Below are 14,497 nucleotides of genomic sequence, written 5' to 3'. Positions count from 1 at the left end.
TCTGGATTGAAAAGGCGGACAGAAGAAATTGGCCGACCGAGAGGGGTGTCTGACTGCAGCCAGTGGACAGACAATGGGCTGTGTCCGGCTGGTTGATCGTCTGTGATGCGAGTAGCCGAAAGTTGCTCCTGGGCTTGTTCAAGCTGATCTTCAATAGCCTCGTCTGCTCTAGCATCTTCCACCGTGACCGTGGTCGGGTGCGGACGCCGCAGCCAAGGGGCCAGCTCCGGCAAAAGGACAGGTTCGTCGTGATCAACAGTAGATTCAGTAGCGACCGTACAAGGTGGTGCCGATGGCTGAACGGATTCAGCAGTAGATTCGGTAGTAGCTGCAGCAGATTCAGTGTCGACCGCACGTGAGGTCGATGGCTGAACGGATTCAGCAGTAGATTCGATAGTGGCCGCAGCAGATTCAGTGTCGACGGCATGGTGTGCTGTCGACGGCTCGACGTGTTCAGTGGGAAAAGATGATAATGCACGATCCAAAGCCATCGGCTCTGGTTCAGTTGCCGGCATGTTGTGTGAGTGTAGAAAAGAAGGGTCGAGGGAATCAAGAGATACCCTACGCTGCGGAATGTTGCGGAGCCACGGCGGAACGAAGCCGTTATTCGTGCGAACCCACTCGCCTTTAACAAGTTTGCGCTTAGTCACCGAATCCCGGCTCTTCGACTTGGCAATTCGACTTTTCTGCGTGCGATTCAGGATGTCCTTTGCCAGAGGGGAACCATCGCGGGTCACGATCGGAGAAGTTTTCCGTCGGTACGGACCTTTTTTGAGGTCCGGCTTGTATGGGGTGGCTTTGCGGCGGGGAACTTTGTAGGGGCGGAGCGACGGAGTTGAGATCTGCTCGCGGTGCAAAGGTGGAAAACGATCAACGTGAAACGGTTCGTTTCTCGGCGTGGTAATACCACGTTCTTGCCGGGGCCTTGTCGGCGACGGTGGAAGGTTCCGGTCTTCTCTCTTCCACTGGTCCCTTAAGGCACGACGTTGCTCCGGGGTCATTCCAACAAGGATTTCACGACGACGTGCTTCAAGTCTCTTCCTCGAGCTAAGGGGAACACGAACCGCTCTCGATTCCTGGCGCCTTTCGATGCCAAACGCCCGCCGTTTAACAGAACCTATGATCTCTATTGCGACCTGGACAGTGTTCAAGACTGTTTGTCTCACTCCACGTTGCACTTTCATGCAGATGTCGGCGACCTTATGGCATGGAAGCCAAAGACCGCGCCAAGAGCTGATACCACTTTGGTTGTCGTGTTCAAACTCAGCTTCGAAGTACTCCGGAGGAATATGGGTGCCATCGGGCGAAATTGGAGCAGTTCCGCCAGGAGGTCGGTCGTAAGGATTGTCTTGCAAAGCTCCTGACATAAGGGGAATGTACTCGCTCGGAGGGGTGGACGGCTCGTTCAGCAGCGGATCCTGTGGCCATGAATCAGGAAACTGGAGGACGGACGAAATATCACTGGCAAGCGGGATATCGATATTCATCCGTCGTGTGTCATTAGGATCTCGTCGTTTTGTATCCGCCTGGCTATCTGCGTCATCGAGATGTCGCTTTCGAGGATTCACGGGGACCAGTATGCACGATGCAGCCTGGCTATCTTTGGCATCAAGAAGCGGCTTCTGAGGATTCACGGGGGCCAGTTTGTATGATGCATAGGTCGTTTTCTTTAGGTCGAGTTGACGGGAGGCGAAGACCTCACGAAGAGGCTTCAGCTTCAAGCGGTCTTTGCGGGGAGGCGTGGTAACGAGTCCTTGGGCTCGAAGCCACCTGTGGACACTTGGGTAAGGACCAAACCTTAACTTGGGAGGGGTCTTTTTGGGTGCCTTCATTGTCAAAGGGTGAGCTAACCTTAGCTGTCGCAAATGACGAGTGATATTGTAGTCGTGAATGTAGCCGGTCTGTTTCATGCGTTGATGATGGGCGAGTGAACCTGGTCCGTGATATCCCACTCTTTCGCCGGAAACCATGGGAAGGCGCGGCTCATCGATGACGTCGGGCATTTCAGAATCCTCCATTGTGGCGAATGTGAAGAAGACGACGAGAAAATGTAAGATGAAGAAGAGCAAAAGTGTGAAAGTCGGATGGTTGGGTGTGTCGTGGTTGGAGACACGGCACAAGGCGATGTATGACGACACGTCCAAGGATGGGTCAATGTTGATGTCGAGTACACGTTCAAGACGCGACGAATTTGAAGAAGATGTGAGATCAGGTATGACAACCAGAGAGATGAAGAAGGATAAGGGTTGTGCAATCCAGATGGGTTGGTGTCGTAGCTGGAGGTACGGCACAAGTCGATGTATGAGGAAACGTCCAAGACGTGATGGGTTCAATGTTGATATCGAAGACACGTCAAAAACGTGATAGAGACACGAGAATAGTAAGAGGGGCGAGGAGAGAGAGTCGATATGATGGAGAAAGACGAAAAAGGATGAGAGGTATCAATGTCAGATGACTAGGGTGTCTGAAGGGAAGTGATGATCTCGTGGTACAGCTTTTGGTGATGACACGTTTTGACGTGACAGGAATGAGAGAAATAGTAGTAGAGTCAGAAAGACTCAATTTGATAAGAGATGAGTGAGAAGGTTTGATCTTTGCAGGGGAAGATACAAGAGTCTCGATGATGAGAAGAGATCAAGGATGATGAAAAGGTAGGGAAGAAGGGTGGGAAAGTTAAGATATTGGTAGCCAGGATGATGAGGGCGCCTCAGTATGGTGAAAGGCGTTGAAGATGAGTGACTGAGTTAGATGTTTGTAGTGGTGAAGACGTGACGTGTGTGTTGGCTAGTCACGAGAGAAAATTTGGTCGTCAACAAACAACGCGTCCACGACCTGAGGGTCAGGAAGAGAGTCAGTTGGGTAAGGAGGGCCAAGACGAGGGAAGGAAGTGAATGGATAGCAGGGACTTACCAATTCAGAGTGAAATGTCGTCAGTGACTAAGGATGCAGGGAGGGTCGCAAGTGACAAGACACGTCCAAAGAGAGGTTGGAGATCATGAAAATCAGAGAAGAGGAGAGTCTGTATGACTTGGTGATGCAGCTTCGAGACTCGAAGGCACAAGATCCCACAAGGTGCGAGACAGCTTAGTAGCGTCAAAGCAAGGAAGATTTTGGAGATGAGCGAAGAAAGACGCCGAGATCCCAACAGACGACAAGTAGAAGATTGAAGAAAGAGAAGTCTCTGTTTGGTAGGGAAGACGCGAGGTTTGAAAGAAGAAGCGTGAGGATGTTTGGGTGGGTGAGAGAAGGAGAAGAGAGAAAGGCTGAGAGAGGAGCTCCAGATATCTGTCTGGCTGGGGCCCTAAGCGACAGATGGGACACGGAACTCGTCCCTTCTGTAGATAGCTTGCTTCTCTCGTGGTTTTCAATGCATAGAATTGAAGAAAACGATTCGCAGACAAATGGTAAAGCTTTGGAGAGTAGATTGCCTAAGCGATGATGGTTTCCTGAAGCTAAGTCCGCGATGAGAAGTGCGAGACGAGAAGCTATTGGAGGGTGAACGAGAGAGGGTGGTGAGGAGGAGAAAGAGGAGAAGGAGACGGAGGGGGGAGGCAGCAAAGAGGTGGTGGAGGGTCGACTCGTCTTAGCAGCCATGCAACATCGTCCGAGGCCTGTCACAGTCACTGGCGCATGTCTACGATATAGAGATTCACTACCTAGCGAGCATGGTGAAGGGGAGCTTGCCGCTTGGAAGCGCGACTGAAGCGCGGGCAACACTCCCGCCGCGCGCCAACAGAATCACGTGGGATGCATGCTTTGCCTGTTATGGTTTAGCGCCCCAGCAGTCCCGACGTCGTCTCCGCAATCATGCGGCCTCTGCTGGTAGGGCTGAGGCTGGTTTTGGAAGGGACGTCCCGACGAGTCAGGGAACGCGGTAAGTTTAGGCAGGTACCTGCCGAGGTAGGTAATTTTAATTGTACGAATTGAAGTCATCTCGTTTTTTAACATTCCTTCTACTGCTGTATACACAGGAAGTGCCCCGCAGGGGAAATCCACACGCGAAGCTACATTTCCTCAATTCCACAATTACTACATCAATTAAAGGAGGAAGTAGAAGAAGAAAAAAAATGTACGGGTAGTCTTGACAAGAAGAGAACAAGGTCCCAGCCAGCTGACACCAATGCGAAGTGGTAACATTCCCCGGTGATGGAGGATCATGCCGGATCTCGAGGGGCTAGTCCAAGAAAATCGAACAGGAGTGGGCCCCCTTCCATGACGAGAATGGCGATCCCTAGAAGATAAGCTTTTGATCAGTCTCTGTAATACTCCCGTCTGCCATAAGTACCACGGCGCTTACCGGAATACACAATCAGCTTGGTGACCACCTCCACATCATAGCGCACGCGAGGTTTCATGATCCGGGAGAACATCTCTTGCTCATCTGCAGCCTCCGTGTCGGTTGGTTCTGCAGTTGGTGATGTCTCTACGCTCGCGGCAGCTTCAGGGCTATGCCGTGGTGTGCCCATCCCCATCATGTGTTCGTATTCTTCTAACTTGGATTGCGTGCGTCCGGCGACGGGTCGTTGACTGGGGCTCTTTGTTTGGTCGGAAGTACTTTCTCGTCTTCGCTTTTCACGGTACGCCAGGGCCTCGTACGCATCTGCCTCAGACTGGGGTCCAATAGACACCGCTCGTTGTCTGGGATGACGGATAGAAGTGAGGATGGAAGGGATTTCGGAAAAGTTAGGGATCACATCGTTATCATTGAGGCGTCCAGGCACCTTTTTATATTGCCTAGTCAGCGTTAGTTTACAGACTCAGCCTCTCTCGAGAAAAAAAGAGGAAGAGAGAGCATACGAAGCCTGGGTGAAGAATCTCCTAGGAAGAAGTAGTCCCGCTTTCTCGAGACCTCGAAATATGGGAGGAAGAATCCGCAGCAGAAGCGGCTTCATCACCTCTCTCCAGACAAAGATGGTCAAGACGCCGATGACGAGACGCAATATAGTCTTGAACCAGCCGAGGCTCGAGAGTCGGTAAGGAGCAGTGCCCGGGCTGGGTTCAGACCACGCGATGCTTGTGTTTGCGTAATGCCAAAAACCCACCTGAGCACCCATGAAAACTCCAGCAAACGCTACGCTATCGTCAAAGCAGGGACAGTCGTCGGCGGGTTCCGGATGGATCCGAACCAGAACCAACACAATGAGGACGATCAGAAACACCTCCTTCGCTGACGCGGAGACCAAATATTCGTCGTACATCTCTCCATAGCGTAACTGGATCCAGGCAATCAGGGTGCCCAGTCCACAGCCCACAATGACATCGAGGAATCCATGCATCCCACAGTATAGGCGACCTATGACAATAGATACCGCGTAGAGATAGAGAAATGCTTGGAGGGCCAGATTCACGGTGGGTGCGAGCGTGTTCTCAGGGGAACGGAGAAGCGAAAGAGCATAGACGGCCACGGAGACGGCGTTGGTGGAGTGGGTGGAAGGGAAACCGTACTCCAACGCGGCCGATCCAGACATGGTAATTCGCTGCAGAGGAGGCGACAGCGGCCGAGGGAGACAGAGCAGGTCTTTGAGGAAACCGCTGAAGAAGACGCCTGATGCTAAGACATGGACCATCCTAGTTGCGCCTAAGTGTCAATTGACCTGTCCTATCTCGAATTCTTTTTCATCATTATCATCGGAGCTTCTCTCCGACGGGCAAACGTACCCACGACCTAGGCTCGTATGTCCACACCAGAACAGGATCGGCAAGAATATCGTGAAGAAAGTATGCGTCCCAAGATTGGCAGTGAATGCGAAATAGGAATCAAGAGTCGGTGTGCGGATACTCTCTTGCAGCCATGCCAGATACGGCGTCTCGTAGCGGATCAGAGGGAGGATTTTCTGTCGTGGCCAGTACCGCCATGCTGGGAGTCTGTTCTGGTCTTGGTGCGGCAAGTCAGCAGAGCGTCCATCATAGGCAATGAAAAATGAATTGACATGGGCCAATGCGCCCACGGGGAAGTCACCAGGTCCAGTGGCCGCAATTGACAGGGAAAATAGTATCCATACAGTGATCCAGGCTTCTCAGCCCCGCGTCGGGCGATCCGTTTCCTTCCTTTACCATGCTGATGCAATTGCGCGGCGCTTGTATGTACCTAGGTATTATCGATTGGCTTGCACCTCGGGTCATTCATAGACGCTCGATCGCTCAGCGCCTGTGGTTTGCAGCGAACACGTCAACGCATTTCAACGGGAGGGGGGGTTGAGGATCTGAAGCGCGGCGGTTGGAGAGCGCACGATGCGAATCGCAGCGGCTAGGGTTTGAATTTCAGGAGATCGTCACTGATCGTCACTGGCTGTGTGCCGCGTGTGGCTTCTCTTTGACCGATCCTCCTGAGGAAGAGCCGATGGAGTACGACCTCAGGTGCCTGAGATGGCGGCCACGCGCTAGTACCGAAGGAGTCTAGCCTCCCGTGTGACAGAACCTCGGCTTCCTATCGCAGGCAATGGAGGGCATCCAGCAGGGCTGCATCGGCGTCAACTGAAACTACTAGATCAAGCTAGACACGGGATCTCAGAGATCCCTGCTAAAAATAATTCCTTTTATCCACCTTTCCTGCCAGTGGCGAGCGGAATTCTGGAGACCCGGAGGCCTTGTTGCGGAGGATGCTTCGCCTGGCCCGTCGGAGACCCGCCTGCCCGCTCCGTTGCCATGGCAGCTCGCCCGATAAACAAGTGGACGCGGTTTCATATCAGCGGAGTTCATACATCGTCATCAGCAATTGCATCGCTGCCCAAGTCCCTCTCGTCTCCCTTACTTCTTCTTTTTCTCTTCCAACTCACTGCTTTTATTTTCATCGGCCATATCTGTACTTGTAAGGTCGTATCACTTCTACCAGAAAGACGATCATCCTCCGGATTCAGGTCACATTTGAATACACTGCTTCTCGTGCATTGTACTGCTATCTCACCGCCTTTGTTGGGTGCTTGTCCATAATAATATGTCAGCTGTTGGATACGAAGACCCTTATGGCCCAACGCGGCGCCATACGGTTTACACCTGCAGTGAGAAAACGCCTCCATCTTCCATGAATCCACGTCGGTCGCGCATCCGCAGCCAGAGTATGAGAGCCAGCAACAGTAGCAACGGAACCGTGAGCACAAACACAAGCGTGTCGACAGGGCGGATGTCGCAAGCTACCAACATCACCCAGCCCCCTGCATACTCGAAGAAATTCGTCGTTGTGGGGGATGGAGGGTGCGGCAAGACGTGTCTCTTGATCAGTTACTCGCAAGGATACTTTCCAGAGGTATGGCCCGGTCGATCAAGGACTCCACCCGGTAGGGCAATCTGCTGACGTGTACTAGAAATACGTCCCTACCGTGTTTGAGAACTACATTACTCAAACGGTTCACGCACCGTCGGGCAAGACGGTGGAGCTTGCACTCTGGGATACTGCTGGTCAAGAAGAGTACGACCGACTTCGACCACTCTCATATCCTGAGACAGATCTCCTATTTGTCTGCTTTGCCATTGACTGTCCTGTTTCGCTTGAGAATGTAATGGACAAAGTGAGTGAATGTTGACGATGTTGGATCAAAAATACAAGGTTACTAAGATAGGCGCAGTGGTACCCCGAAGTCCTCCATTTCTGTCCTACAACTCCGATCATCTTGGTTGGCCTCAAATCCGACCTTCGCACCAAGCGCACCTGCATCGAACTTCTCAAGACGCAAGGCCTCACTCCGGTCACACCGGAGCAGGGACAGGCAGTTGCCCAGCGGATGGGTGCAACATATGTCGAGTGCAGCAGCAAGGAGATGCGCGGTGTCGACGAGGTGTTTGAGCTTGCGGTCAACACGGCCGTTGCAGTTGAGGAAGGCTGGTATGGCCGCGACGGCAAGGGCAAAGGAGGCGGCGGGAAGAAGATCAAAAAGCGCAACTGCAAGATTCTGTAGGTTGCCTTTCACTCTTCTATCCTGCGCTCTTGCGCTTCTTTTTATTCTGGCTGTCGAATCCGCCTGGTTGCCTCTCGACAGACCATTCTCACATGTGAAATGTTTATGCTGTTTGATGCTGTTGATGCCCACTGGATATGGATATTATTTTCCACCCCCCGTCTTGAAGGCCTTTCCTGACGTACGTCTCGGTTTTTCTTTTTTCTGCTCGGTTGCTTCTCACCTGGTAGGGATGTTTCTTTTGTTGTACTCCTGAATGTCTCGATAATGAGCGGCCTTGTTCGGTTCAACAGGAATCTGCTAGGTCCGTCACTTGACTCTGTCATGTTTTCTTTGTTTTATGTTTTATGTTTTCATGTCTGTCATTGGTGGATGTTCATTTCCTTCTTGGCCGTGGACGGGCATGATAATGCATGCATGGAATAGGTGTTTATAGGCGCAAAGGACGATTATCGGCATGTATTTAAAGAATGAATGAGTGAATGAATGCTCTTATGACGTTGACTTTGCCGTGTTTCTATCAGATGTATAAATCGTCGTATAAAGTAAAATGGGTATCTCGTAAGTATTAAAAAAAAATAATCGTCAAGGAAAAACCATCAACGGCCTGGCTATCGACTTCCTCCGCTCTCCCTCATGGCGGTACTGGTATAGGTATTGTTTAGGTATTGTTCCCTTCACCTCATCCATCGCCCTCCAATTGACTATTGTTGTGCCCTTCCTGATCGTCCTCGCGCTTGACGCCGTTGTTCTCGCCTTCCGCTTGTTCCTCCTCACCGATGCCACCACCATCCTGATGCTGCATGGTCCCCATGAAGTTCTCAAACTGCGACCAGAGCGCCTCGACGGAGCTGAATTCGTTTCCGACCTGGTAATCGAATCGAACAAGAAGTTAGCCGGGAGGCAATTGATCGTGCTTTGAGGATGGAGAGAGGTGGGGAAGAGAGAGAGGGGTCTTCATACAGCGATGATACTCTCGAGATTTCGGTTTAGGCGGTTGATGTTTTGGAGGACGTTTTCCATTCCCTGTCAGTCAGTCGTCCAGTCAGTCAGGAAATAGGTCAATTCAATCAATTCCAGACAATTGGGATGTAGATATTGATTCAGCTTTTTTTTTTTTCGCCTCCGTTTAGGAAAGGAAAAGAGTGAGAAAAAAAATCCCATCGTAACAGGAAGGGGAAGGCGATCTTCTCTCGATCCATGATGTACGTCCATGACTGACCATGCTGTCCTTGGGGGAAAAGCAAACTCACCAACGCAATCTCCCTGATCAGTTCCTCTCTCTGCTGCTCAAACACCGTCGGCTGGTGTGTTGCTGCAGCCTTCGCGGGGCCGGACGCAGACGTCGACATTATTATTATCGTGGACGGTGACGGTTATGCTCAATCCCAAACGTTCGTAGCATGCAATCAATGAATGCGACACACAAATGCAGATAATTGATTAATCGATCGATATCAGACGGGGTGTGGCATGTACGGAGTGGTACAGTGCTTAAACCAATTGGTTACTTTCCGCCAGGAGACGAGAAACTGGAGACAATCCTCTCCTCGAATTCCGTTCGTTTCGTGAATCGATATCGGCAAGGCAAAGATTCTGGTTGTTGAACCGATAGATAAGGTAAGTATATCGGATCTCTCTAGCAGTTAATAACTTGGGTTCAACTTGCGCGTTTTGCCGCGCTGTACCGCCGGTATGGTACCACTAATACCCCGCGTTGATGACTAAGCTAGATACATCTCGTCTCTCGTCTTTGCTTCCTCCGTCAAGACAGTCAAGTCAATACTAGGATGCGGTTAAAATGCTGCAAAAACTCTAATGCAGTACATTCAAAGTCTCAGACACTGGACTAACTAACCAACTAACTAGCGATCGGCAGGATGACAGTAATTAACAACTCAACATGACAAGATCTTCGCCTTTCCTCCGGTTTCTTTCTTTCTTCCATTTCAGCTACATCGCAGGAAGTGCTTGCTTAAAGAACATCAACATACATCAACATTTTCTGGGAGATTTTTCTTGAAGGAATATGTATATCTGTGGTTAGGTACAGCGTCTCGATTCCCTGATGCGATGCCGCCATTTCTGGTGGTGCATCCCTACCTATCGCATCGGGGTCCCCAGCCCAGCAACACTGATAATATTTCAGCCACTCATACATAGATGAGAGCGTCGCATTCTCTTCGATCTCCTCCCTGTGCTCGAGTGGCACATTTGAGTATGTATGTACTGTACATACAGTACAAGCCCCAGCCTTAGGCCCTAAGCCCTAGGTAGGTAGGTACCTAGGTGGAATACCTCCGAATCCGTGTACCATCCTCGATTGCCGAGTGCTGTGCTGGGCCCGCATTGCCAGGCTGGCAGGGAGGACGTTAATTTATCGATGCATGTACATGTGCATACATACAAACCTAGTAAAGTTAGTACCTGTGGTTGGTTGGTTGGTTGGTCTTTCGTGCTCTATTCTGTACCCAACAGCACAGATTCGATATACCCTATCTAGCACCTAACCTACCTATCATCAGCAGACAGGTAATATCCTACTACATTAGGTAGTCAGTCGGGGTATACTCCGTATGCATTGCATTCATTCATTCCCCGCGCCTCGCCTAACCGGTGAGGGGTCGGGAGGCATGCCAGCAACTTGATTAGATAGTTAGTGTATCCCCCCACCGGGAACTCCCTTGTAGTGTTACTAATTAAGCAGTTTTTTTTTTAAAAAAAAAATAAAAAAAAGGGTTGGGGGGGGGGGGGGGGGGGGAGGGGGAATAAAAATATCCCAAGGCTTCGCTTAATTTCTCGAGGTCGAGAAAACTGAAGGAAAGACTTGTCTTCTCCTCATCTACAGTATATAGATAGATATGGATAGCTGATAGATATAGATACGTAACACAGCCACAAATTTCGAGCGGTATCAATATCGGTATCAAGACTTCGTTCTTTCTAACAACACTTCTTCTTCTGATATACTCTGTACATATATACAATACAACCGTGTTCAAATTAAATCAATTAAATCAAGTTTTCAAATCATGCAGAGCTCTCTCCTGGAGATCGAATCGAATCGAAACAATACCAACAATACCGACAATAATAATAACAACAAGGGGGTATCAAAATGAGCGTGGAATGGAGAACAAACATCTGTATGGATCTTGTGTTTTATTTTTCCCAGTCAGTCGGTTAGTCAATTAGTCAGGCGTCGTCGTAGAAGGTGGAGGGTAAAACAGTTAGTAAGGAGGTAAAAAGGTGTGTATCCAGTTCATCATCGTCAGCCTGAGTCATCATCGTCCATCCAGAGGCACTCTTGTCTCGCCTCGGCTCGATTTAATTTTGCGTAAGATCCAAGAAAGATCCAAGCAATCAGGCCAATCTTTCGTGAGAATTTTTCTCGTGCAGTCGTGACCCATGAGCAACGAACTGATTTCGTTCGTCTTGCCCCTTTCGCAAGTATTGGATCAACAGTCTTATTCTTCACCGTCCCGTCAAGCTGAATATCCGCAATTTCTTCAACCGAAGGGAAGACGTCGGTGAACTTGAAGTTGAAGCTGCTTGATGTTGATGATCGTCCCGATCAGAACCAGAGCCAGAGCGATATCTGTACAAACTGCTGCTCTTGCCGCTGGACGACTGCGTCGACGAGCGCGATCGGTTGACGGTCGCTTCGTGATCGGCCAGCACGTCCTCGAGCTTGACGTCCGAGTCGGAGATTTTGGGATAGCCCCCGTCGGCGGCGAAGTCGAGGATCTCGATGAACTTGGACGTCATGGAGAGAGAGAAAGAACGTCCAAATCAGTTGGTCAGTCGATAAGAGGTGGAGGTTGACGCAGATGATATAAATATAAGCTATTTTTGATGGGAAATATGTGGGCTTTGCGGTTGGGAGGAATCGAGAGACGGGTCCGCTGGCGTAGTCATAGAAGTAGTAGTGTCGTCGTCGTCGTAGTAGTAGTAGTAGAAGTAGCAGTAGTAGGGAATAAAAGGCCACGACAAACACAAAGATTGTGTAGCGACAGTAAGTTAATTTAATTTTACTATAGCAAGAAGTGTTTCGACAGAGTTTGAAAAGAGAGGCTAGCCGTGCAGAATCTGCAGCGCGGTTTGATGGATGAGTTGAAGAGAGATAAGATGGGAGGGACTCTTTCCTCCCTTCTGTACAGCAGCAGCCAGCTACGGTGTTAAACTACCTATCGCCGAGCCACCCGGTACGAACGAGTTGACTCAGTGGTAAGATAATGCTACGCCCGCATAGTTTGACTCGATCCCCCACATTATCCAAGTTTGCCATGATCAGTTGGAAAATGACGCCTGCCGGTCTCGGCGTCCCTACCAGTCACAAGGCAGAGAGAAGAGGGCACAGGGCGGCAATCCCTGAGTGTCTTAGCAAGACGGAGGGGAGGGGCTTGCGTAGACTGCCCCCAGGTGACTTGTGAGACTGTGTGAGACTGTGGCTTCGAGGACGATGGAGATGGGCTGGTTGCTCTCACAGGCATGCAGCAGAGCAGACGATCAATGGAGACGGTTCGCTCGTTCGCCCCGTGGCGGCCAATGGCAACCAGTCTGATGCTGGCTCCACAGGCTGTCTCCAGGATCGAGATCAAAGAGGTGTGCTGCTCGTCCACCAGAATGGGCTCAACCCTGTGTCGTCTTGATCGTTTCATATCGTGGCATCCAACGGTGAGCAGATCATGCGCGCGATGACATCAGGGAGGAAGCTCTATGCCCTGCGGATGGACGCTTTTGTAGAAATCAAGGTCATAGTTAATTAACAGTCAGAATACTCCGTAGTCCGTCCTGTCGATAAGTTCTTTGCATCGGGGAGAAGTGGTAGGCTTGCCGCTCCAGCTCACTAAACGATCTCTATTCTTAGAACGCACGGTTCAGCTGGTATCATCGTATCGGTACGTCGGTACGGGCGCAGGGGCCGATTAGACACCCTGGCACGGTGGCACCAAGATGGCATTTTTAGTGGAATCTGAATGGTAAATGGAGCGTTATTTTTCTTTATCCTTTTTTTGCCCAGTGGCCAATGAGATGGGCCGGCAGTGCGAAATCATCTAATTATTATTGGTCGCGTCATAGACACACCTGTCCACATCCAACACCAACCTGTATAACTATAAACCTGTGTAAGCTGTCATCCATCACGAGACAAAATATCAAGAGGAACCTAGGATTGCTTCCAGCCTGCCATCGACCTCAAAAGGGAACTCGCACTGTGCAACATGACCAATAAAGAAATGGAAAATAAATCTTGAGACTCGTTGACGTATTGCCATGCTTCAGTATCCTATCATATACTCGAGTATATAGACAGATCTATGCGAGACACATCCTTTTGCTTATGTTGATTGAATTGGGGATTTTTTTTGGCTACCTAGCTGTCATCACAGGCGCGAGTATGCAGCAGCGGGTTAGTTGCTCAACAAGAACCTTCTTCTTCTTCTATCGTAGAGCATATCCACATCCACATCCACACCAGCTACTTCCCATCTTTATATCAGGCTTTCCCCCAGCACGCTTTTCGCAAGTTTGTTTGCAGCGACGTAGCGGCAATAGTGATCTCTCGATACTCCTTCGAGCTCATCCGGATTAAAGAAATGTACTTTCTGTCTGTATGTATTCCGTTGCTGCAATCCATCCCATTCCAACTCGAAGTCATCAAATCATAAAAAGCCCGCGGGATAGAACTTTTCACTTTCTTCTGCCGCTTTTTGAAAAATCCCGTTTTCTTTTCGATATAAAATCATACCATGCTTTTGCGGAATTCCAGCGGGGGTATATGTGCCCAGAACAGCACGCATTTCCATCAAGAAGAAGAAAATAAACGACTTTCTGCAAAAAATGTCTTTATTTCAACCCTAAGTCGGTCATCTCCACTCCATCGGCACTGGCCATCCACAGGATGTTGTTGCATCTACACGTCATACATAAGTCAGCATCCAGGCATCGATCGTCTCATACGAATGATTTTGAGAGGATTCAGAAGCAAGCCATGCTCATAACACAACATGTTATTCAGGCCTACTGCCTGTGATTGGAAAGCCGCAGCAGCAACGCACCTTATCAGAACCAACCCCAGAGTTCCCGTGTTCTTCCCATCAATGAATTCCTCCGTATCCCTCAAGAGCACGTTCATATATGAGTCGATACTTTCGAGCTTGCCTTTGTATTCCGTCTGGCCCCATTTGAGCCGGACGATGAGCTCCGTGCCGACTCTGTAGAAAACCACCTTTGCGTCAGCATCAATTCCCCGTTGTACATGTAGCAGTGTAGTAGGAAAGGAACGGGTGATGTTGTATTGTTGAATTCTTCTGCAGCTGGGCAGGAAAAGGGAAGTGAATGGAAGGATAGCAACGGCATACCTGGCCTGGAGGAAAGGCCGTGGGTTCACGGGTTGGAACTATAGTCATGAATGAAACAGTTAGCCAAGCGACATCATACCACAGACAGAGAGAAAATGAATATCTCATGTCGAGTCTTCGAAGGAGAAAAAGTAAAAGACAGAGAGATGGAGAACGAACACTCATAGTTGCGCAAGACTTGTCTTGTCAGTCACTGCTCGATAAAATCCTTTTGATCGAAGGGCAGGTAGGTAGGTCGGT

At 49.9% G+C, this 14,497-nt stretch overlaps 4 protein-coding genes across 4 annotated transcripts; 1 reads left to right on the top strand and 3 right to left on the bottom strand.

Annotated features, from left to right (window-relative positions):
• Window positions 1-4,154: 4,154 nt before the first annotated feature.
• VTN77DRAFT_8212 (uncharacterized protein) lies at window positions 4,155-6,057 on the bottom strand (the record flags this gene model as incomplete). The annotated part of the gene is made up of 5 exons (XM_069424686.1): window positions 4,155-4,231; window positions 4,298-4,734; window positions 4,798-5,568; window positions 5,659-5,875; window positions 6,003-6,057. The coding sequence occupies 5 exons, from the start codon at window positions 6,055-6,057 to the stop codon at window positions 4,155-4,157; spliced, it is 1,557 nt and encodes a 518-aa protein (XP_069280974.1).
• Window positions 6,058-6,934: 877 nt separating this feature from the next.
• Window positions 6,935-7,892, top strand: VTN77DRAFT_8211 (uncharacterized protein; the record flags this gene model as incomplete). Its single annotated transcript, XM_069424685.1, has 3 exons — window positions 6,935-7,243; window positions 7,302-7,505; window positions 7,563-7,892. The coding sequence occupies 3 exons, from the start codon at window positions 6,935-6,937 to the stop codon at window positions 7,890-7,892; spliced, it is 843 nt and encodes a 280-aa protein (XP_069280973.1).
• Window positions 7,893-8,574: 682 nt separating this feature from the next.
• Window positions 8,575-9,244, bottom strand: VTN77DRAFT_8210 (uncharacterized protein; the record flags this gene model as incomplete). The annotated part of the gene is made up of 3 exons (XM_069424684.1): window positions 8,575-8,760; window positions 8,856-8,918; window positions 9,146-9,244. 3 exons carry the CDS (start codon window positions 9,242-9,244, stop codon window positions 8,575-8,577), a joined length of 348 nt encoding a protein of 115 aa, XP_069280972.1.
• Window positions 9,245-13,742: 4,498 nt separating this feature from the next.
• VTN77DRAFT_8209 (uncharacterized protein) lies at window positions 13,743-14,422 on the bottom strand (the record flags this gene model as incomplete). Its single annotated transcript, XM_069424682.1, has 4 exons — window positions 13,743-13,809; window positions 13,955-14,110; window positions 14,258-14,295; window positions 14,417-14,422. 4 exons carry the CDS (start codon window positions 14,420-14,422, stop codon window positions 13,743-13,745), a joined length of 267 nt encoding a protein of 88 aa, XP_069280971.1.
• Window positions 14,423-14,497: the final 75 nt, after the last annotated feature.

Source organism: Rasamsonia byssochlamydoides (genome assembly GCF_041956645.1).
Source record: "Rasamsonia byssochlamydoides strain NRRL 3658 unplaced genomic scaffold VTN77scaffold_7, whole genome shotgun sequence".
Taxonomy (NCBI): Eukaryota; Fungi; Ascomycota; class Eurotiomycetes; order Eurotiales; family Trichocomaceae; genus Rasamsonia; species Rasamsonia byssochlamydoides.
Note: the sequence above shows the minus strand (reverse complement) of the source record. Positions and strands in the feature narration are given on the sequence as shown.